Consider the following 25,373-nt stretch of genomic DNA (forward strand, 5'->3'; position numbering starts at 1 on the left):
CTGAAAAAAAGCTCTGGTGCTTGAGGCGAAAGTTAAAACTTGCCCCAGAGCAAACTAAATCAACTGCGTACTTAACGCTTGTTCGTCCTACTCTAGAGTATGGGAGCGTCGTCTGGGACTCCTTTAAAAACAACCTGATAGAAAGAATTGAAAAAAATCCAAAAAACAGCCGTAAGATTCATCTAATAAAAATATCGATCAACTGATTTCGTTACCGAGATGATTAGCAAATTAAACTTGCCTTTTCTTGCTCAACGCACGAGGATAGCTAGATTGAAAATTCTGTATCTTATTCATCGTCACTGGTTTATTTTCAATACCCAAAAATATATAAAACAGCGAGTGTCCCGAACAGTCAGAAGCAGCCACCAAGAGCATATTCTACCAATTCCAGCACGAATAGATTCACATAAATACTCGTTTTTACCCAGAACAATCGAGGAGTGGAACTCACTGCCACATGAACTACTGACAGATGACAATGTAAGCGAATTTGAAACTGGGATAACTAAACTTTTCACTTTGACTGCAGACACATAGCCTATACATTGCGGATTTAACTTACCTAAAGAAAACTGTCGTTTCTTGTTGTAAAAGAGCCGATTCCTTCAGCGACCGCGGAAAAATTGATAGTTCCAGGATCTACTAGTGTCTATACCTCTTCTTGCTTGGATTGTACCTTTTTTATCATTGTATAACGTGTACTACTGCATTTTGTCTTTTGCGTGTACTGTACCTTTAGTCTGTCCTCGATTGCGACTGCATTTTTTCCCTTTTTTCTTGTATATCTTGGAACGCAACCACCCTGTAACGGCCTTCAGCCAACAGTATTGATAAATAAATAAATTAAATAAATAAAGTGTCCTTAAGTTTTTGGCACAATATATATGGCACAAAAACCAGACAACAACTGGAACACATTGTCACTGGTTGTGTTGCATCTGTTGTGTGTTTGTTGCACTGTAGTGTGCTGTAATAACATGTGGCAGTTCCCAAAGTTATTTGTGGTGTAGTCGAGCTTCGTTTGTAGATGTTGCTTGCATTGTGTGAGTGTTCAAGTAAGTTTGTCTCTCACCAGCTTTACCCGTGTTAGTTAGCAGTCACATAACGCAATGGAATGGCATGGCATGGCTTGCACAGACAGTGCTGCTAAGGGCAATGGCAGTACAGTTCAACTTTGTTAATATGTACCTGCCAGGAATGGCGGCATAACTATGTTTTGAGTGTACTATGCATTAACCACTAGCTACAAGTTTGCATCTTTTTATGTGCACCATCGCCACCAACAAAGGAATAAATACAGTGCCACAGCAAATATATGCCGAAAATGCTCAACAGAAAGCCATTTCTTTGTTTTCACCCAAGTGCAGAAAATATTCTGTCACCCTTGCACAAATGTCCGACATCATGCAATGGCGACACCAAGGAGCATTTTTAAACTACAGTGCAGTCCGGGAGACACAGTGTGGGATAGCAACAGGGCTGATGTAATACGCTATCCGCGATACATGCCTCTCACGATTTGCTACTAAGCGGAAGTGTTTTTCGAAAATCGGTACTGTCACAGAAAGTTGTTCGTCTAATACGCTAATGGTGTGCAGCGCTTCGCCTGCTTGACGCACGCCGTGACTTCCAAGCCACTTTCTGTAGAATGTGTCCACTCCGCTCCAGACCTTGCATGTATCCGTCGAGTAGCCTGTTGCCTTTCTGAAGGGATGCGCGCTCTAGAATACTCTACTAGTGGTCTTGGTAGCGAAGGCACACATGGGTGGTTGCAAATAAAAGCACTGCAACAGCGCTACACTTGCTGAGCCGGCTGTGCTCGTGCACTTAGCGATGCAGCAAGATTTCTCGGCGCCTGTGACCCGGAAGGCTCAACTTTGTAACAGCAAGCCGATTAGTACTTTTCTACAAAGCAATACACGCTTGAACACAGTCCTGCACAATGAAGCAGCAGCTATCGGGGATCCAGCATGTTCTGACTGTTGCCTATTAACACGTCGCCACCTCGTCTTCGTCTCCCTCCCCCTCATTATGACCCTCAAAAGCACCGCCTTAATCGCGCGGAAGTCAGAATAATTGATTGGCTGATTTTTGCCCTCATAAAAATGACTCCATTTGCTGCACACTGTGGCGTCTGCAAGTTCATTGGTCCAGTAAATTTTCATGGTGCGAAATGTTGTTGCAGGACACAGTTGGTACGCACTAACCTGTAAGCATAAGACGAACCATTATGGCTTAAGTCGTTTGCAAATGCATTAGTGTCTCTAAGACAGGGATTCGTTGCAACTACATTTTAACTATTATGACATTTAAGGCGGGTATGTATTAAGGAAGTTTGACTGTACAAGGAGAACAAAATTTTTAATTCTCGCGGTCCGTGACGTATTGCCAGGTTCACAGTACTTCTTGTTTGCAAACTGTTCTGCTAGACGAACTGCAGTATAGCAGAAAAACAGTAGCAGCGTGCGAGGTCGAATGGCTAGATCTGTCGACGGCTTTCCTCCAATGAAATGTAGGCTACAGACTTCAGATCACTTTGCTGGCTGCCAATTAGTTCCACTAGCACTGTGAAAATATCACTTCATTTGCAGGAGAGTAAACGCACAGCAAACTGGCTACAGCATGTACTTGATAAACGTAAACAAAATCACATGCTTTGCACAGCGTACAGTAATCGATTGTTCATGCTTGTTTTTGAAACATAGTCATGGCAAAAAACTGAGAAACTTTGTTTTATATCCATAGTTCTTATAGTTATGAACGGAAGATGCGAGTCAAACAATGTAATTTTTTTCGAAGATTACATATTTTTTGTTTTTATTTGCTTTCACAGGTTCAGTCCCTCTACTTTCACGACAAAAAAATGTACTGAACATTGTAATTAAACTCAAAGCATGTTAAAATCGCTCTTAAAGAGCACAAGATGGCTACTAAACACCTAGGAGAGCTCATTGTTCCCTGGAAATCGTCACCTGGCTGCTTCCCATTTCAATTTACCTAAGCAGCTCACTAAAGCCACATGCTTAACATGACCATCATTGCCAAGCTGTCATGATGGAAGAAATCATAATAAAAAAATCTATTTTTTACGCGTAGATGCGTTTTTACTTATCTTTAAAATGTGTCTATGACGGGCTGTGTTGGCCGTCGAATATACTGGGTTCCGAGGCGGCCTAAAAAAGAAGTCCACACTCTTTCAAGATCGGGAAGGGACTGCCAGACCCTTTTTTTCTTATTTCACGTTCCTCGAGTGCCCGCGAGCTTGGCGCCGATCTACTTCGTTATCCTCGTGCAAAGGCGCGAGACACGCACTGAGCTTCGTCTGCTATCGCTCCTCACATGCCCGGGTTTAGAAACTAGTCGCCCCGGCTTCATACACAAAACACTAAGACAGACATAACTACACTAACACAAACATTCCTATCTGTATTTATTTACAAAAGTCAATAAAATATGGCCTATCCACTTTCAGCCACAAAAAATATATACAAGCACCAACAACTATGTACGCTGCACGGCACCCATGTACACCTTAGTCTGAAGCATTGGGTTGCTCCATGTGAGCAATGGGGTTCAGATATGGTCTTAATTATTCAACATGCACAATGTCACTTCCCATGTTGTCCACGAGTTCGATCTCGTAGTTCACGGGAGACAGTTTGTTCACTATCTTATAAGGTCCGATATACGATGTAATTGTTTTCACACCAGACGTTGGAGCCTTGAGTAGCACCAGTTGTCCTCTTTCAAACACAACATCCTTGTGGTGCTTGTCAAAGTGCCGCTTCTGTTTTTCTTGAGCCAGTCGGATGTGCATGGCTGTGAGCTTTCTGGCTTTTTGTAGTCGTTCACGCACTACCGTGAAATAGTTTGATTCTTCTTTGAGCTCTTCAAGCTCTCGGCAGCTGTATACAACATCTAATGCTAGCACCAGATCCCTACCGTAGACCAGGAAGAAGGGAGTTTGGCGAACCGTGTCTTGTACCCTGTGTTGTAACAAAATATAATATAAGGGAGGACATCAACCCATTTTTCTCTCCCGGCGGTAGTCATGGCAATCATCTGTTTGATTGTCTTATTGGCTCTTTCGCACAAGCCGTTTGCTGCAGGGTGATATGCGGTAGTGGCAGCATGTCTCATGCCACGATGTTTGAAGCATGCTTCAGTAGAGCACGGCATTATCTGAGTACCGCGGTCTGTGATAATTGCAGCTGGGCATCCATGCTTCAAGATGATCCGTCGTTCGACAAAACTTTGGACAGTTGCGGCCTCTATGCTCTGGAGTGGTTTCGCCTCCACGAACTTTGTGAAGTAATCAATGTCTACAATGATGTACTTGTTATCTCTTGAAGTTTTGAATGGCCCTATTATGTCCATCTCGACTGTGTGAAATGGGCTGTAGACATTTATTGGCTGTAATAGACCGTAAGGCACCAATGTCGACATTTTCATCCTCTGACGAAGGTCACAGTGACGTACGTACCTTCTGACATCTGCATAGAGCTTCGGCCAGTCATACTTTGACCGAAGGGCATTTAATGTGCGCCTGATCCCCATGTAGCCATCGTATAATCCTTCATGCATTTCACGAAGTGCCTCGGCTTGTTGTGTAGGAAGACAGAGGAGAAATCGACTGCTGACTGGACCTTGGTCTTTTTTGTACGACACGTCATTATGCGTAATAAATTTTTTTTGCACGCGTTTCTGTTGCTTTTTCCTGCCCAGTGCACCCCTAAGCATATCCAGGACTTTAGTGCAAAATGCATCCTGACGCTCCTCCCCACCCATGTTGTCACAGAATCGCAGTGATGGATATGGTACTGCGAAATTCGGTTCAGCATCATCAACAATGGGGGGATTCCTGGAAAGACAATCTGGTGCACTGTGCAGAATTCCTGATTGAATTTCAAGGCTTCTATTTTGAACCTTGTATATATGTTCTGAAGGTTCGAAATGTGTTCTTCAAATGTCCTGCTGAAGACTACGCAGTCATCTGTATACACAAGGGCATCGTTGTATTTAATACCGTCAATGATAGCATCCACAGCTCGCTGACCTGTGAATGGGGCACCTTCAAGGCCAAATGGCATCCGGAGGAATTAGTGAAGACCCCATGGCGTGACACCTTCAAAGCCAAATGGCATCCGGAGGAATTAGTGGAAACCCCATGGCGTGACGAAGGCAGTCTTCTGTATGTCATCTGGATGCATGGCGATCTGATAAAATCCAGACACCAAGCCTATAACAGCAAAGTACTTGCTTCCGGTGAGTGCCTGCAGCGCATCTTCAATTCTTGGGAAGGGTACACAATGTCCTCAGTGACTGCGTTGAGATGTTGGTAATCAACGCACATGCTCATCGTCCCTTCTTTCTTTGCTACAAGGACAAGGGGTAACGCCCAAAAACTCCGAGAAGGTCGCACTATATTGGCATCAATGAGGTTCTTGATCATACTTTTGACGAGATCACGCTGTGCTGGTGACAATCTGCGAGGACGTTGCGATATTGGCTTTGCGTTTCCAGTTGGAACGCAATGTTACCCAACTGTGCAGGAGCCTACATCAGTACTTGACTGTGCAAAGCAAACCGAATTTTGCATCAACAAATCCTTCATGACCTGCAGCTCATTGGAAGATAACGTTATTACAATGTTAAAGCTGGCGTCTCCTATCGCGAGTGAGCGGTGCTGCAGATCGACGACTGTATGAGCTGGTGGTGCATCAAGGTCTACAGGAGGAGGACGGCATTAAATTCGAAGGATCTGTTGGCAGTCCTTTCCAGAAAGTTCAGTATCCTCAATTCTGCTTGCTTCTTCAATGAGGCCAATTATCATCTGATATGGAGCAAGAGGGCTTGAGAAGAGCAGTTCGTGATCACAACTTTTGTTGTATTTTTCGGTGTAGCTGTTACCATGGGTTCCACTATGACTGAATAGTGGTCGTACAAGAGCTTTGTCCCGAGGATGGCCATTAAATGATTTTCATCAAGAGCTTTGTCCCGGGGATGACCATTAAATGATTTTCATCTTCCGACATGCGATGCCAGGCCACAGGAACTAACTTCCGCGATAAAGCTGGCAGTGGTTGCTCCCTAACTAGGTAGACCTTGCGTAGGCTTTGGGGAACTGATACCGCGAAGCTCTCCGAGCCCCAGTCGATGACGGCTCTTGAAGCTCGCAAGAAGTCATCGCCTAGCAGTATTCTTTCGTGAGGTAACTGGGGAACAATAACAAAGTCATGCTGCAGGGTTTGGTCGTCCACTGTCACCACAGCACTGACTTGACCTAAATTTTGTAGCTGACGGCTGCTTGCTCCTACCAAACGTAGAATTGAAGGCTTTATGCTTTATTGGAGTTTGTCAACTATTGGTGCCATAATCAAGCTTTTGACAGCTCCAGAGTCCAAGATGCCTTTAATCGTCTGTCCGTTGATGGTGACAGGAACAGAAAACGTACCCGCTTCAGAAACACATGATACCTGCTCAATTACCGTACTGGCGACTGCTCGCGGGCATCGGCGTCACCAGCTGTTCGTTTCCCCACTGTTGTGAGCTGGAAGATTTGAAATCTTCCTGTCATTTAAAAAATTCTTCAATTAGCAAAAGACGACACTGCGTGACGAAATGGCCACTTCTGGAGCAGTTCAAGCACAGTTTACGAACTCTCAAGGCATTTCCTTGCGATCTTTCAAAAACACGCGTTGCGGAACGAGTCGATTGCTGCAATGGAAATGACTTCGCTTTTGTATCCCCTTTTATCTTTCTCTCAGCTACTTCATCATCTGAGGAACCGTTAAACTCTATGCTCTCCGCGCGTTGACAATGGCGCATAGGCTTCCGAGGCAAACGCTTTGTCATAACACGGCGTTCGGCAGATGACGTTGTGGATGGCGTTCCGTGTTCTTTTGCAGCCAAAGTCTGAATGCTTTCCTCCGAATCCCTGATCTGGTCAAAACACAGAAATGAGCTTATCATATCGTGTAGCCACTTAAATGTTTTATCAAAAAAGTGCTCCTTCGCCTTGGATGACAGAATAGCCATGATAACTTGGAAATTTTCTTGTAGTACAGGATAGTGGCACTGCTCCATCAGGCCGAGCTTTTGGTATGCTAAGTCTGTACATGTTGCGTTGCGCCGAACAGTCGCTGCTTAGATGTTACATCGCAGTCCATGTTATAACATCGGCGGAACGCTGCCTTCATGTCAGCCCAATTACTGATACTAGCCATCTTTGTGTGGCGGTGCATTCATGTAAAGTCTTTAGCTGGGAGCCTTGAAATAATGAATGGTATGGCAACCTCATCGGAAACGCAGAAGGTTCTAAACCAATAATCAACTTGGTGAAACCAGGCGTTTAAGTCTGTCCTGAGAAGCGGTAAGAAGCTCGCCACGAAACTCGAAAGTCGGTTGCGAGTGTCTTCACTGTTAGGCATGCACATGGGAGTATCGCTTCTGGCTTGTCTTTGTTGCTTTCTTGAGCCGCGTTTGAGATTCATCGACGCACTGCTCTCTTCTGCACTCGTGCTTGATTCGGCGTCAGAATTTTCATGCATTTTTAACTCCAGACGCTCGATGCGCTCTACTAGTGGAGCAAGTAAGTTACACATGAGATGGTGACTTGCCTTCATCTGCGAGTCAAGAGGCGGTTTTGGTGCGTCCTTGTCTTTGGGGGTGTCGTGGTTTTTGAGAATCATCAGTTTTAGTTCCTCCGATTCAGCTGACCCACCTCATCCCTTAGGATATCGGCTTCAGACACAGCTGACTGGTAGGCTTCCACCCGGGCGGCATCATCCAGCTGCCTGAACACGTCAATAGAACACGGGGCCGTCGCAATCTTGGGATCACGGAGCCGACGTTGTCCGAATGTCAGTGGTTCAGCCAAAGGACCCCGTAGGAAGCGACGTCCCCAGATAGAAGATATAAACGTCTTTTTAGTTCACCTCGAGCCGTTGCGTGCCAATTGTAACGTTCCGTTGTGGCCGTCGAATATACTGGGTTCCGAGGCGGCCTAAGAAGAACGTCCACACTCTTTCAAGATCAGGAAGGGACTGCCACACCCTTTTTTTTTTATTCCACGTTTCTCGAGCACCCGCGAGCTCGGCGCCGATCTACTTCGTTTTCCTCGCACAAAGGCGCAAGACACGCACCGAGCATCGTCTGCTATCGCTCGTCACAGTGTCTTTCTCGAGATCCATTTTTGAGCAACTTCTTGAGTTTGGACATATGATGATTTTGGTACTTGCGACTGTCCGACCGGGATGAAATTTAGCACACATATTCCTTAATCGGAGCATGCCTTGTGCCACACAATACCTTGCAAAGTGCAACATTGAGCAGTTGTGGCTTAGCCTTGTTAAGTACTAATACTAGATTGAGGTGTACCCAATGAGTTTGCATTGTGCTAGATGCAGACCATGTGGAAAAGTGCTTGATGGCTCGGCAAAGGGAGAGTGTGTGATGAAGAGCCACTCTCAGTGGAAGGATTCAGTCCATTGGATGTACTCATGGGCAGTGTCACAATCTGCTCAGAAATCATGGATGAGGGCTTTGAGATGCCTGTACTTAGAATAGATAACCCAGCAGCATGGCGGTGATCACAAGTACTGACTGAAGACTCTGCTCGTTGGTGTTCAGTATGGTAATGAACAGTGTTTCCTGCCAAACCTGGCGGGCCAACGAAGCTTATCGTAGAGGGGTGCCTTGTGTTTGTTATTCCATGGAGTCCACAATAGCCTTTTTTTTTTTTTAGTTCGTGATCAGGAAAAGAGATTTTTGCGATCTCCAGAAATATGCATTGGAGTCATTAGTCAAGATCACTTGCAATATGCAAACCTTTTCGGCAACATCTATTTTCTGCACAATCTCTGAAAAGAAGAATAACGGCTTCCCCATCTAGTGCTTCCACTTCTACAGCTAGTCATGTGTGTTGCTTGACACGGGCTCATAAAACAAAATTACGGACGCATGGCATGTGTAGTGCAGAATATGGGGTGTACAGATGCAAGAGCAGTGCACGATGCTGCGCTCACTGCACTATACAAATCACCCACATATATTTCATTTCATCACTGCTTAAAAGGCAAGGAGAGGATCGGGTCGATCCTTCCTTCCAAAACCACTGCCGAAAAACATTCTGCTCCACCAAGTGGTTGTTATGCCTCGCCCAAATCTATGGGGTCTTTGTCCTTCGCTCGGCGATGGTTGCAGAATATCGTGCAATACCATGTCGCCGGCTCCTTTTGTCACGAAGTTGCCCCTGACCAAGTGGTTTTCAGCAGCTCAGAGCAACATTCTGAAGCGGTGTCAAAGCAGCAGTTGTACGGCCATTTCTTCAGGGTCGTCGGTTTGCCTCGCCAAATACCCCTAGACACACCCGATCGATGGACTGCCTAGACAGGGTTATGTGCAGTCTGTGCGGCTTCGCTTTCCTTGGCGCCTTAAGCCTTCTTTTCCCGCACAGCACATCCTGCCTGGCAGCGATGTCTCCTCAATGAGTCATCTCTGCGCTTGAGACTCCCCGTCATCGCACTAAGCTAGTTGTGCCGTGTATTGCGTGTGTGTTTATCCCTCACCGTGCAACGAACTGGGCGTGCCTCTTCCCCTTTTATAAGTTGAGAGGGAAGCAGTGTTGGACTTTCCCCTTCAGGGGCGCAGAGGAAGACGACGATATTGATAAGAAGTATCACTACCAGGAAAAACAAGGGAAGCGCGGGTAGAGAATGAAGACGACGTTGCCTTCACTGCGATCCCTCTGAGTGGGTACGAGCCATGGCGGTGGAGATCGTCATCATCATACGGTGATCGCGGACTCAGGGCCCATTAACCCCCCCCCCCATTAAGTTACCTTAATTTGTGTAACAATTTGGTGGAAGGTGCTGGGTAGGACGAACCCAAAGACGGGACCTTCACTACCAGGACTTCGTCGCAGCCGCCGCCTCGCCGGACTTCCACCTTCGCCGATCGTAATGGCCCAAGAGCAGCCATCCAACGCTTCGAGGCCAACTCCGATGGGTTCCGTGCCGTACTACAGAGTGCCACCAAACTTCGGCGAGACCTCAGGAGAAGACGTCGACATGTGGCTCAAGAACTACAAGCGGGTGAGCAGAAGCAATGGCTGGGACTCGAACGAACAGCTCAATCATGTCGTATTCTCGTTAACTGAAACCGCCCTTATGTGGTACGAGAACCACGAGGACATGTTCACGACTTGGGAACGTTTTGTTGAAGAAGTGCAGAAGTGCTTCGGTGATTCGGACGCAAAGAAGAAACGCGCGGAGCAGACATTGTCCCAGAGGGCACAGCTTCCAGCAGAAACATGTACGACATACATTGAAGAAATATTGAAGCTGTGCAAGATCGTGAATGGGAGGATGTCTGAAGAAGACAAGGTTGGACACGTTCTCAAGGGTATAGCCGAAGACGTGTACAATTTCTTAATTGGGAAAGACTGCTTGAACTCCGTGTCCGACATGATGAAGCACTGTCGTACCTTTGAATCCCTCAAGATGCGACCAATTTCTCCGAAATTCGGCCGCCTGTCCAACGTCCCCACTGTGGCTAGTGTTGAAACAGTGCCACCTAACGACCTTGCTTTGACCATACGGCAGATCGTTAGAGAAGAGCTGCTTCGATGTCAGCAGAGCTATCATCGCCCCAGCGATTTTCAGGATGGGTACGTAAGCGAACCAGAACGTGTGCGGACTCTTGTTTCTCTTCCACCATGGCAACCATCGATCAACGCAACAGACGCTTATGAATATCAAGGCACATGGCAGGCTGGATTCCCCTGTCAACCACCTCCCAACTACGAACGAAGTTTTCACCCACCTGTTTACCCAAAATCGCCTCCCTACAGGGCCCCCAAAGGACGGTACCACTATCTCATGCCTTCCGAGAGGAGTCGTTACTCTGAGCAACAACGTGCCCCTCGACCAAGTCCGGTATGCTACAACTGTGGTGTCCCGGGTCACATCGCACGTTTTTGTGACCACCGCCCATATCAGCGACAGTCTTCGCACATGTCTCACCAACCTTTCGACCATCCGCTCTCCACGTCACGGAAACCACGCGCACCTACCGGATCACGCTACCCCTCGCCGGCCTCTGATCGAAGTTTGACACCACCACCAGCTCCCCGTGCTCCACGATCGCCATCGGCACGGCGACGCGCACGCACACCGCCGCCGGAAAACTAGTCGGTGCGGCCAGTGGGGGTGAGGCCGCGAGATCACAGGTGCTATCTACAGGTGTACCCCCGTCAGCGTTTATGTTGAAGAACAAAGTTCATGTCGTTGTCGATGGAGTGGCTACTATGGCACTTGTGGATACAGGCGCGACAGTCTCGGTGATGAGTGTAAATTTTAAAAACCTGCTGGGACCAAAAGTGATGTTTTGCCTGAACCGTGGGGTGACATTTCGTGGTGTAAGTGGTGACGTGTTGTGTCCGGTGGGATATTGTACTGTGGACGTCTCGCTGTGTGGCAAGGTGTTTTGCACAGAGTTTGCGGTTATTCCGCGGTCTACACATGACGTTATCTTGGGTATTGACTTCTTGTGTGAGTGTGGGGCAACTGTAGACTGCAGAAATGGGTATCTTTCTATACACGGTACTTTCCCAACGGCGCTCTTGGAAAATTCCCGTCCGGAGGAATGCATCTTTTTCGTCTCCGTGGACACAGTCGTTCCTGCATTTTCTGCTGTGTGTGTTCTCGTGACATGTTCTAGCAACAACTGTGGCACGTTTGACGCCACGCTCGAACCGATTCCCTTGGCATGCCTGAAAAAGAACCCCATTGCATTCTCATTCCCCATTGCATAGTGCCAGTCGTTGATGGACGGGCAGGTGTGTGGACAATGAACAGTTCCATGGAGCCTGCAATTCTGCCAGGCGGCATGAAACTTGCAGTATTTAGACTCGAATCATGTACGACGCTGGTTGCGCTTCTTGATGCTACAAGCCAAAATGAACATCTAGGCTTAGAAGGTTCAGAAGATGCCCAATTGCTACAAATGGTCAGCAAGTCACTTGACCAAAGCGAACGTCATACACTGCTCGACGTTCTATCCAAGCACTCGAAAGTGTTCGATTTTTCTAAAAATAGCCAAAGGCCCTTAATTCCAGCGTCCCGGATACGTCATCAGATCCACACCGAGTCGGCGCATCCCATTAGGCAGAAACCTTATCGAGTGGCACCATCAGAGCGCAAGATCATCAACGAGCAAGTCCAAAAAATGCTGGAAAAGGGAATAATACAGGAATCGGCAAGTCCGTGGGCTGCTCCTGTCATTCTAGTGAGGAAAAAGGATGGTACGTGGAGATTTTGCGTTGACTACCGCCGACTGAATTCTGTTACCAAGAAAGACGTTTATCCACTGCCGCGCATCGATGACGCTCTAGACTGCCTGCATTCCGCGTCCTACTTTTCATCTGTCGACCTGAGATCAGGTTACTGGCAAATTCCGATGCACGCAGCTGACAAAGAAAAGACGGCATTTGTTACGACCGACGGACTTTACGAGTTCAACGTTATGCCATTTGAATTATGTAATGCTCCTGCGACATTCGAAAGATTTATGGGCTCTATATTGCGTGGTTTAAAATGGCATATATGCATTTGTTACCTTGATGATGTCGTAATTTTTGGACGTACGTTTGAGGGACACAACACTCGCCTAGACCTCGTGCTAAGCTGCATTGAAAAAGCTGGCCTTGTATTGAATTCGAAAAAGTGCCATTTTGGCGAGCGACAGACATTGGTGTTAGAACATCTCGTCGACAAAGACGGCATTAGACCTGACCCACAAAAGACCGCGGCCGTTGAATCGTTCGAGCGTCCTAAATCTGTGAAACAACTGCGTAGCTTCATCGGGCTCTGCTCGTATTTCCGCCGGTTCGTACCCAAGTTTGCGGATGTGGTTCACCCCCTGACGAGCCTTCTACGCAAGAACAGCCTGTTTCAGTGGACCTCCGAGTGTGATGCCGCTTTTCACAAGCTGAAGTGTTTGTCAACTTCGCAGCCAATACTTCAGCACTTCAATCCTTCATCGCCCACGGAAATTCACACAGATGCAAGTGGCATCGGTATCGGTGCCGTTCTCGTTCAGCGTTCTGGCAAGAAGGAACACGTTGTGGCGTACGCAAGTCGTTCTTTAAGCAAGCCTGAACGCAACTACACAGTGACCGAACAGGAATGCCTAGCGGTAGTCCTTGCCGTGCAACGGTTTCGCTCATACATCTATGGTCGCCCGTTTGCTATCGTCACAGATCACCATTCCCTGTGTTGGCTGGTCAACCTTCGTGGCCCATCCGGCCGCCTCGCACGATGGGCCATTCGTTTGCAAGAACATGTATTCACCATTTCATACAAGACTGGCCGTCTACACGCTGATGCGGATTGCCTCTCGAGAATGCCGCTATCATCGACAGATTGTGAAGGCGATAACTTTGACCACCTTATCGCTTCTCTGTCGTCTGGCTTTTGCGATGCCGTGACTTTCGCCGCTGAGCAGCGTAATGACCCAAGCTTGAAAGCTCTCTTCCCTGGAGCGAGAAATTCATTAAGCGAAGGCCGATTCTGCATCCGAAATGGTCTTCTTTACCAGAGAAACTTGTCCACGATGGGCGCCCGCTTTCTGCTAGTTGTTCCTGCGTCCCTCCAAACTTCTGTTCTGCGTCTCACGCATGATGACCCCACCTCTGGCCATCTAGGCACCGCACGAACACTTAGTCGCACGAAAGAGCGGTTCTATTGGCCGAAAATGAGCAAGACAATTCAGAACTACGTGGCCAGCTGTACGCAGTGACAGAGCCACAAGCGGCCCTCCTCGGGTCCAGTTGGTCACCTGCAACCTGTAAAGCCTCCCAGTTCTCCTTTTGAAAAGGTCGGCATTGATCTGATGGGACCATTTCCACGCTCCTCGAAAGGTAACCGGTGGATAATTGTATGCGCCGACTACCTGACGCGGTACTGCGAGACGGCTGCCTCATGCTCCGCCACGGCAGACCAGGTTTCGGAGTTCCTGTTGCATTCAGTCATCCTCCGACACGGACCTCCTTGCGTGATAATAAGTGACCGTGGACGACAATTTACCGCTGATATTGTCGAATCATTACTTCGTTTGTGTGCCTCCAAGTTCCGACACTCAACTGCGTATCATCCACAAACTAACGGCCTCACCGAGCGCACAAATCGAACGTTGATCATCATGTTGTCAAAGTACGTCGCCTCCGACCACAAAAACTGGGATGAAGTTTTACCATTTGTCACGTACGCCTTCAACACGTCGAAACACGAAAGGACAGGCTACAGCCCTTTCTATCTGCTCTACGCTCGCTCACCTCGACATACGCTGGACACTATCTTTCCTTTTGTCGTCCATGACAATTTAACAATTGCGGAAACTTTCTGTCGTGCGGAAGAGACACGTCGACTTGCCTGCCTACGTACACTGGCAGCGCAAGAGTCCTCTAAAACTCGCTACGACAAGCAACATAGGCATGTAACCTATGCCCCCGGTGATCTAGTGTGGGTGTGGACCCCAATACGCAGACGTGGCTTGTGCCAAAAGCTACTGGCACACTACGCCGGTCCTTTCGTGATACTCCATCGTCTCAGCGATGTCAACTATGAAATTGCACGTGTCACCGCTAGTGGCCGACATTCATGCAAGACAGAGGTGACGCATGTTGCCCGCCTGAAGCCGTTTACACGAAGGATGCAAGAATGACTCTCCCAGAGGGCTTCGTCTGAGACCGGAGGAATGATAAGAAGTATCACTACCAGGAAAAACAAGGGAAGCGCGGGTAGGGAATGAAGACGACGTTGCCTTCACTGCGATCCCTCTGAGTGGGTACGAGCCATGGCGGTGGAGATCGTCATCATCATACGGTGATCGCGGACTCAGGGCCCATTAAACCCCCCCCCCCCCCCCATTAAGTTACCTTAATTTGTGTAACAATATGATTAGAGTGTTCTGGACTTATTGTTTTCCCTTGCAAGGAATCTTGGGAAGACCCAGGATATAAAACGTGAGCGCAGAGATGATCGATGATGCTTCTTTCTTTCTGATTGTTTCACGCTACTATGAACATGTAAACACTCTGTATAAATCTTCTTGTTACCTACTCCGGCTCCTCTCCCCGTCTTCTCCTGAGGCTCGGATGGCTCCGGTCAGGATCCTGCTATCCAAAGTCTAACATGGTGCAGAGTTTGAAAAATGCGTTTGAAAAAATACCACATGCAACTCACCCATATGACCATTAGCACGAGCAGAAGTTTGAGCTTATTGCAACGGTCTTCTTCTGCAATGGCATTGAAACTTGCTTGAATTGAAATTGTGAAAAAATGCACGGGGGGGGGGGGGGGGGGGCGCATTATGTTTAGATGAAAAATAGATGGTGTTCTGTGAACATGCAGATGCAGAAAGTTAGAGGTGAAATGCAATGTTATATCTGTTGTTTTGTTATACTGAAGATTGTTATGCAGAGGCTTAACAATATTTATTTTTACTTTGTTGCAGCCAGAAATTAGAGCACATCATCAGAGCGCTCCTTGAGCACTCTGATGATGTGAGCTCTCCTTTGATGTGAAAAGGTGCTCAAATAAAAAGACTTTGTCACTAAGAGCATTTGTGTCAAGACAAGAGTGTGATATGAGTGATTACATGTGCGTGTCAAAAAACAGCGTCTCTCTACTGTACGTAGAACTCAAAAAGCTGTCTCTGCACACAGCTGAGAAATTAGACAAGAATTAGAATGAAGCTTTTCTGCTTATTCGACCGTCTGTTGTTTCCTTTCGTGAAAGCTATGAACTGTCTAACCTGGGATGAAATTTTGATAAATTGTTTATAATTTTTAATTAAGTGATTTTTATAACAAACAGCTTTTTCTTTTAATTCCGTAGTGAATTGCCATTGTAATTTTTGAGGCGTAAGTATCTTTATCTACTGTAGATGTGTGGCTTGCAATTTTTTGTCTTATGTTTGCACTAGTTATCCTTGCATGCTTATGCAGGTGGCCAAGGAGAGCGATGTTGACCGGCTGTTCACCAAACTACAGATGTGGTACATGGAGGGGGATGGTGGGTACATCTTTTGTACTCCTTTTTGACGGTGGGTGTGCCTACGGCGGTCTGCTGTTGAGAGAGACAGCTTTCGTTGTAAATACTTAGTATCTGGAGTAGCAACCACTAAATTAGGCTGAGATTATAGCCACCCAAAGGTGAGCAGAAACTTGCAAGCTGTGAGACAACTTTGAATGAGAGCCAATGAAACTTGCCATGTCTCATCTGGAAGGCAAAGGCAGCTGCTTTTCATTGCTCTGATGTATGCCCTTAGGAGGCTTCAGCAATGGAATTATTGCTAGTTCATCACAGTATCTTTCGGTGTGGTCTGTTTTGCTGCACTGTTCAATCTTTTATAAGTACAAACCAACTTGCCTGAGCATCCTTACTATGCTGCTTTGATTGCAAAGCTTTTTTTTTTTTTAATTGTTTGCATCTCCAGCGAAGGTTCTATGTTTTCAAATGAATTGGACCCAAAGTTCTAAACTATGAGGGAATGAAGGTCCGTTTTTTCAAAGCATTGTAAATCTCTGCAGCAGATGTGACCAGCAAAAACTGTTTGATGTGAGAGCATGTGTTAGTAGGCACTACTTAGTGAGAAGTTGCGTACGATGAAAGTCAAAGTCATTGCCAAGTCGTTGGTGGTTGTAGAAACAAAGTGGCCACTGCTGATGTGATCACTGGGGGAGCAAGCGATTTTACTTGGCGATTGTGAGGGGATCTTGAGGATCTTACTGAATGTGGATGAAAAAGACTGCAGTCTTTGAAGTTCTAGACTGCACTGTTGGGCAAGAAAATAGATAGTGGCTCCACCAAACTGCTTTGACTTGTCATGCTATGCATTATCATCATCATCAGCAGTTGCAGCAGCCTAACAGCATCAACTGCTTCAGTCGTGTGTGCTTTTTGCTGCCACATTATATGTACTTGCAAACTTATTATTCTTATCTGTCCACCTAGGTTTCTGTCTCTCACTAACCGGGGCTGCTTGCCTTCTCTTGAAACTCAGTCAGCTATCCTTAATGACCAGCAGTTATCCTGCCTACATGCTAGGAGCCCGGTCCACGTTCATTTCTTCTTCTTGATTTCAATTGTGATATTTTTAATCCTGGTTTGTTCTCTGACTCGCTCTGCTCTTTTCTTGTCTGTTAAGGTTTCACCTATCATTTTCCTTTCCATTGCTCGCTGCGTCCAGGTTGCGGGATCGAATGCCGGCTGCGACTGGTGCATTTGGGTGCACGTTAAAGAAAATATGGGTGCACGTTAAAGAACCCCAGGTGGTCGAAATTTTCGGAGCCCTTCACTACGGCGTCTCTCATAATCTTATGGAGGTTTTGGGAGGTTAAATCTCACATATCAATCAATCAATCAATCGCTCACTGCATCATCCTCAATTTAAACTGTACTATCATTCTAAGCCTCCAGGTTTCTCCTTTATAGGTAAGTACTAGCAAGACGCAGCTGTTATATACTTTTCCTTTGAGGGTTAGTGGCTGATTACCATTCATTATTAGGAATGCTTGGTGAATGTAATCCACCCTATTATTATTGTGCTAGTTACTTTAATCTCATGATTTGGCTCTGCTGTTACTACTGCTTCTAAGTAGACATACATATTTCTCTACAACTTCTAGTTCCACCTATCGCAAAGTGCTGTTTTCGGCCAATACTGTTGCAAACTACTTTAGTTTTGCGCATGTTAATTTTCAGACCTACTCTTCTGCTTTCCGTGCACAGTTGAATAATCATAAACTTTAATTGGTCCCCTGAGAGGCTCAATAATGCAATGCCATCAGTGAATCGCTCATTACTGAGACACAGTTAATTATAACGAACCTCTATATAATGAATACCTTGATAAAACAAAGCTTTGATATTTCCCACTGTTGCTCCATAGAAGCACATGTATTTGTCCTCTGTGTAACAATGTAACAAAAGGAAACAACCTTGATATAACAAATTTTCCCCAAGGACAATCTAGGAATTATGCTGTCTATTTTGGCATTTTGGTAAGAGCATGCATTTTCTGCAGCTGCCCCGCCGCCGACAAAGCGCGGTGTGGAGGCGGCTCGCACGGCACACCAGGCGAGAGCGAGCGCTCGTTGTTGCTGGTGGGTGAATGCATGGCGGGCCTGCATTATGAGCCGGCGTTGCCACCGTTCTCGCTGCCGCGGGCGCACGCGCAGGTGTTTCCCCCCTCCCCCCACTTTGAATAACAAAAAAAAATTACTTTTACGCGTTGGCAATGCCATGCTTTTAGTTAGCGTCACACATGTGGGGGCCGTGCTGCATATGGAGGGCACTTTACCGAATAGTCTTCCGCATTATCCGTGTCTGTGTCCATGTCGTCCGTTCTTGTTTTAGACGCCGTGCGCACATGAATAGTTTCACTGCGCAAATGGTGTGGCCCCCGGCAGAGTTCAGCATTGCTTTTTTTTTATTTATTATGATATCAATTATATATATGGATAGTCTTGGCTGGTTTCTTACCATGGCAGCGGTCATTCACTGTATATGTATCTCTATATATTTATATGAAAACTCAAGAAGAAAAAAAAAGCCGCCCACGCTCGGCACCCAGCTCATCACAATGCGCAGACACGCGCTAATCTTTCTCGCATACTTTGCCCCTCGAATGGAGGGGGGGGGGGAGGGGTAGACGCGTGTGTGCGCGCGCTTATCCTTCGGTAGGGAGAATCGTGCACCTTCGACTTTGACCGGTACAATTGGGTTTAGTTGCTGGGTGCACTAAGATCACATTGCTCGCTTAACAGGCACTGTTTGCGAAAAGAGTGTGCTTTTCAAACACAGCAAAGTAACAACTGGGGCACTGTTAGTTCGCACTAATATCTGTACCTGTGGTTGCGTTTTTTGTTTGTTTTTGTTTAAACAGCACGTTAAGTGTTGAGCGGTAAACGTTAGTTCGCTCTCATCAGGTGTGTTGACCACTTGTGCCCACGACGTGATACTTGAATGGGATTTTTTGTCACGCCACCACGCCATAATTGACTGCGCTCGCGCGCAGGTGGAATTATCTGTGTTTTCAGATGCGCCATCTACCGACAATGAGCGCACTCACCTTGGCAAGCTTCTTGTTGCTTCCGACGTTGATGTTCCTCCTCTTAGTGCCATCGTTGTCCTTGTCAATCGCACTGAATTATCCGGCTCTACCGTTGTGTTCTCCCCATCTTACGTTTTCAGTAAGCCGACTTCATTCAAAGAACTTAGGAGCTTCATCGGCTTTTGCTCGTATTTTCGTCGTTTCGTCCACAACTTTGCAACAATAATAGCCCCACGTACACAACTACTGAACGGTCCAGCTAATCTTTCTAACTGGACCCCGGCATGCGACGAAGCTTTCCTTACACTGCGCCGCCTGCTTACGTCCCCACCGATTTTACGCCATTACGACCCAAGTGCCCCCACTGAAGTGCACACAGATGCCAGTGGCGTTGGTCTGGGAGCAGTACTTGCGCAACGATAGCCCAGTATTCCAGAGTACATCGTCACATACGCAAGCCGCGCACTCACGAAAGCGGAGATGAACTACTCCGTAACTGAAAAAGAATGCCTCGCAATCATTTGGACGTTAAGCAAGTTTCGTCCTTACTTGTACGGACAGAGTTTCGACGTTGTGACCGATCACCACGCACTTTGTTGGTTGGCGTCGCTAAAAGATCCTTCAGGTCGCCTTGGACGTTGGGCTCTTCGCCTACAAGAATTTGACATTCGTGTCATCTACCGCTCAGGACGAAAACACTCTGATGCGGACGCCCTCTCACGATCACCAATGAGATCCACCGCAGACCTGCATTCGGACACCAACCTCTCCATCGCTCTCATTTCCGTCACAAGCATGTCGTCTGAACAGCGGAAAGACCCATGGATAACATCTCTCCATTACATTCTTTCCGACTCTTCAACGTCTGCGTACCCATGCGCTCTTCACCGCCAAACCACACACTTCGCAATACGGGACGCGCAACTATACCGCAGAAACTACCACGCGGATGGTCGTAAATGGCTCTTGGTTATACGACGCCACATGCGATCTGATGTCTGTGCGTATTTTCATGCCGACCCACAACATGCTCACGCTGGTGTGTTAAAAACATATCAGCGGATCTGCCAGCGTTGCTACTGGCGTGGTATGTACACTTTTGTACGAAAATACATTCGGTCTTGTTCATTATGCCAACGACGAAAGACAGCTGCCCATTCACCCGGATTATTACAGCCTCTACCGTGTCTGGCGCGCCCTTTCGACCACGTTGGTGTCGATCTATATGGTCCCCTTCCTTACACTGCCACTGGAAATTGTTTGATGGATCATTGTCGCCGTCGACCATCTGACGAGGTATGCTGAAACAGCTCCACTACCTACGGCTGGTGCACGTGACGTAGCCAATTTCGTTTTGCGACGCTTTGTACTGCGTCACTGGGTACCACGTGAACTACTAAGTGATCGAGGGCGTGTCTTTTTACCCGAAGTTAAACAACTCCTTCAGGCATGCCGCACGGTGCACCGCACCTCTACAGCCTACCACCAGCAGACCGACGGTCTGAGCGCTTCAACCGAACGCTAGGAGACATGCTCGCCATGTATGTCAATTCCGACCAATCGAACTGGGATGTCATTTCCCCATTTGTGACCTATGCGTACAACACCGCGACGCAGTCAACCACAGGCTTCTCGCCTTTCTTTCTTCTATATGGGCGTGAGCCATGCTCCACCCTTGACACCATTTTGCCGTATCGTCCCGACGTCTCCGACTTCAACGCTCTTTCTGAAATTTTGCACCATGCTGAAGAGTGTCATCAGTTGGCCCGATAATTCACCTAGGACAAGCAAGCATTCGAAAAAGACCGCCACGACCGCGACCAGCAAGTCGAGACTTTTGCCGTGGGCTCGCTCGTTTGGCTCCGACTGCCCTTCCACTCCCCAGGTCTGTCCGCTAAGTTTGCCCCCAAGTTTCATGGTCCTTAACGCGTCGTCGAACGTCGATCTCCTGTCACATACGTGATCGAGCCGGTCACGCCATCTACAGACAGGCCATGCCTTGGTCGTGAGACCGTCCACGTGAGTCGTCTCAAGCCATATCACGACCCACTCCTAATCTCGTCACCTTGACTTGCCAGGATGGCTCGTCTTCGTCGCCGGGGTATTGTAGAGAGGAAGAAGATTATGTGCCGCAGTGGGTCACGCCTTTAACAAGAGGAGCCGAGCGCGAGCTGTTCTCCCGAGCGTTGTGTTTCCTGCGTCGGTTGCTGCTGCCCGCTTTCCGCAATAATATATGTGCTGTGCAAGTACTACTTACGCCAATAAATCCCGTTTCAGAGTTTTCTTCGTCATTTGTGCGTGAGGGCGCTGCACATTTCGATCTGCTTATCATTCTCAGCATTACCTTACAAGTTGTTGCTATCGCATTCATCGCTTCGCCCTTGCAGTGAAACTGCCTTTTCTAAATTTCGGGCAAGAATATCATTATCACTGAGGTGATGTTAGATTAGGCAGTGATGAAAACTCCGAGACCGCGGTGAGGACGGGTCTTCGAAGCTGGACACGTCATGCGCTTCCATCATGCACTGCGAGTTCACAGGCTGGTAGCTTACGCGATTAGCCAATTAGTTCTGGCAACACGACGGCGCATTGAATGCTATGCAATAAGCAAGATAGCAAAAAATTGTAATGTTATCACAAATAAGGCTGGCAGCCAACTCTTTTGGATCCAGCATTGCGGAACTCCTACGAAACACTAGTGTGAGCGAATTCGGTCGCTCTTCAGAGAAGTACTCTTTTCACACAGTCTCTTCACGTTAAAACCACACTGATACTCCCGAGATAGAAAGCACGGCAGCGATCACGGCTGCCTTTATTATGCAAGTTCATTATTGCTACTCGAGCCATTTCGCCCCCCTCCCTCCCCCCGCTCCCCGCGTTGCTTCATGCTCGTCCGAGACGGGTGGCATACTTTCTGTTTGATCAATTGATGGCAGTTCTAACACACAAGAGATGTTATCTTAGCACTTTCCAGGCAATAGGAATGGGCCGACTCATTTGACCTCAGCTGCAGCAGCACTCACACGCTTTTACCCGCTCGTGAAAGTTACGATGCGCAGAGGCATGTTATCGATTTGGACTTGTTTTTAAACACTAGCGCAATGGCAAAAACTCATCGATTGTGTCTATATAATTGTTATCGCAATAGTAACGCACTTTTTTTTACTGATAAATAAGTGTTTTGGGGTAGCTCTGCCTTCAGTTCCCCTTTTATTTAATTTGTGCGTTTATTTTCTGAATTGTCGTACCAAACCTGCATATAACGAGATACTCTTTGTAACGAATTTTTTTATGATGTATCAATTTCATCATATCCAGGTTTAACTGTACTCTCAATGGACTCTTCATCCTTACTCTTCCAATTCTTGGGCACTGAAAACCTCTTGTAAATATGTGGTGAATGAAATTGTGTCTCCCTGCCCTGCACCCTTCTTTATTGCGATGCTGTAGCTTTCTTTAAGGAGAACTATGGTGACTGTGAATTTGCTGTAGATTTCTTCTATTATGTTTACATAAGATTTCTCGATGCTCTGATTGCGAAGCACTTGCATCACTGCTGATGTCTCAACTGAGTAAAATGCTGTTTTTTAATCTATGAAGAGTATGTATAGAAGTTGGTTGTATTCCATGCATTTTTCTATCACCTGATTGAGGTCTTTCAACAGCAGAAAGAACCGTGTCATCCCTAAGTGCTACATGAGTAGAAGTTGATGTACATTTGTTAGAGATTCACGAAAAAAAATCTGGGATCAAATAACTTCAGACTGAAGTTTAGAGCTTAAAACAAGTCATTGAACAACAAAACACTAATCTGACAAATATTGAGGATAGAAGTTGGGGCTGCAGCATCATTATTCATCGAATTAGTGAGCAACAAGGCGAAAATAAAAAATCGCTGCGATGTGAAGTGATCCACGAACTCTTCTCACAAAAGCTTCTCACAAAAGCTATCTGGAATTTCTCAAAAAGTGGCTGGCACAGCTGAGACTTTTTCTTAATCACGCACTGTTGTAATCGCGAGAAACGTGTCAGTAATGTTATCTGTCTTTTGTTGTTGATTGCGCAGAGCATGCATGCGCATCCGTTGTTGGCGCTGTTAACTTGTTAAAAGCGCGGCGACCAGGCTGTGTCGCATCAGTTGTGTTCCTGCCCTCAGATGCAATAAATGGTTTTCGAACACCGGCATCTTCATTCCAACACGCGCGAATGTCAGCCTTTCCTGCTGCGACAGTTGCGGTGCTGCGGAAGAGCACTCTCTTTTACACTTATAGTTCACTGTAACCATACTGTAGAGTACCCATAAGTATATACTGCGCATCTGGGTGAAAGAAGGTGAGGGAAAAGGTACCGCAATTTGTGTGTCTGTCTGTCTTGGCCCCTGCATTACGCATGCTAGGCCTACGCTTGCCTAGACGTCAGTTGTGTTTGTTACGTGGTTTTGGGGGTTCAGTGTTGCCCCGAGTTAAGTTGAAAGGTTGATGGGGGTATTAAAACCAAAGAGGCACTTGCATGTATCTCCGCATTCGTACACATTGGTGTTTCGATGCTTTGTGACTTCGCAAAAAGGTGACAAGTGCGGAAAGGTGCACATGGTGTACGATGCACGCCTGTAATGTAGGTGTTTCAAGCGATGGCAAGACCGAGAAGCATTAGAACTTCGTTCGTGCTGCCGAAGGGTGTGGCAACATCGGGACTTTTTTCAAAAGCGCTGCGAAGACAGTGCGATCCGCGCAGAATGTCTATGTATTCACGGGATTTCTAGCAGAACACAACTTGTCCCTTAGCGTGTGATTATGTAGGACCGTTGTTTCGAAAATGACTCTGAAGTGCGAGGACGTGAAACAGTACAGGTGTGGACGCACGCGAGCAACCGTCATCATCGGGAAAATGCCTGTAGATGCCGAAAACACAATGGTGGAGGCTCTGAAATGCAGCCCTTTTGTCACAAATGTTCAAGTCTCGGTAATTTCTGATATAACCTCCCCCCCCCGGTGCGGTGTCCCAAATTTTCATGCTTCTAGGTTGGCAGGACTGTAAAAAACTGCATAATGAGTGAGAAAAAGGACGCTTTTTTACCTTTCAAAATGTGACAAAGACAAACTAGACCAATGAAACACACTTTTGGTACTGTCATTGTTTTGCAAGAAGTGTTTCCGAGATAAGCCATGTGAATTCAGTAAGTAATGAACGCGGAACCTTTAAGGCTTCACATGTTTTTACACAGTGGTTCAGGCCGAGATGGTTGATAGGGCAGCTGAGTGTAGGCACTCTTGTTGTGCAGTGCACTCAGTGGATGGTGCTGTAGCTGTATGAGTGGAACCACTCGAAGTTGTAACTTGCACCCCTCCTGTGAGTGTGTGCATGCACAACACTGAATGGACATTGAGCAGGATGTTGTATTTCAGTCTCCCAGAGTTGTGTTAGCCCAAAAAACGTTTTCATCAACTGCTGTTCCAGTTTGCATGTTTCAAAATGTACTTGAGTATTAGTTATGAAGATAATCCTAGTACACTAGACTCTCGATAATCCAAACACTGACAATATATAGTTTCAGGTAATTCAAACAAGAATCAATTTTTTGTTTGGCCCTCTATTTTTTCAATGTATTTAAAAGCCTCTTAGTTCAAACTTTCTCATTTGGTTAATCTATACTTTTTGTTATTCCATACCAGAAAATGTCTGCTCCTGTCGTACTACTATTGAAAAATTTGGGTGCTTATATAACCCTAACTGTCTAAAAATGAAAAATAGGCAACTCAGGCCTTCAAGGAAAAAGGCTTTGCTAGTAAACAAGTGTTTTCAAGGAAGCACACACAAGGTGATCCATAATGTGTTTCAGCTGGTATAGAGACCTTTGTGCTGAAGGCATTAACAGCATAGAAGTTGTTGGCAATTCACAATTTCTTAAGAGGTCTGATCAGCAGTAAATAGCTAGGCAATGAACTTGTGGACCTTACACCTCTGCTGAAGCTTTTCATTGCGTGCAGTTAGGTTTTAAAAACCTCCATGTGCTCAGATTTGGGTGCACGTCGAAGAACTCCTGGTGGGTCAAAATTTCCAGAGCCCTTCACTATGGCGTCTCTGATAATCAAATGGTGGTTCTGGGACGTTAAATCTGACATATCAATAAGGTTTAAAGCATATGAAGAATTTTTAAGCGTGATAAAAATCAATGCCTAATTACAATGTGTGGTATCACCTCACCCACAGTCATTTATCTGAGAACTTCTGATAATTCAAACTTCTTGATA

The 25,373-nt window shown here is 46.5% G+C and overlaps 1 protein-coding gene across 8 annotated transcripts in view; it reads left to right on the forward strand.

Moving 5' to 3' along the window:
- LOC119178803 (proteasome adapter and scaffold protein ECM29) overlaps positions 1–25,373 on the forward strand; it is an 881,180-nt gene that overhangs the window by 671,454 nt on the left and 184,353 nt on the right. For all 8 annotated transcript variants that reach the window (XR_012895350.1, XM_075895092.1, XM_075895224.1 and 5 more), the window contains one exon: positions 16,013–16,079. Coding sequence is in view for 7 of the 8 variants with exons in the window: in XM_075895092.1 (XP_075751207.1) it covers positions 16,013–16,079 (67 nt within the window). In the remaining variant the exon portion in view is untranslated. The remainder of the gene's footprint in view (positions 1–16,012; positions 16,080–25,373) is intronic.

This window comes from Rhipicephalus microplus, chromosome 1 (assembly GCF_043290135.1).
Source record: "Rhipicephalus microplus isolate Deutch F79 chromosome 1, USDA_Rmic, whole genome shotgun sequence".
Lineage (NCBI taxonomy): Eukaryota > Metazoa > Arthropoda > Arachnida > Ixodida > Ixodidae > Rhipicephalus > Rhipicephalus microplus.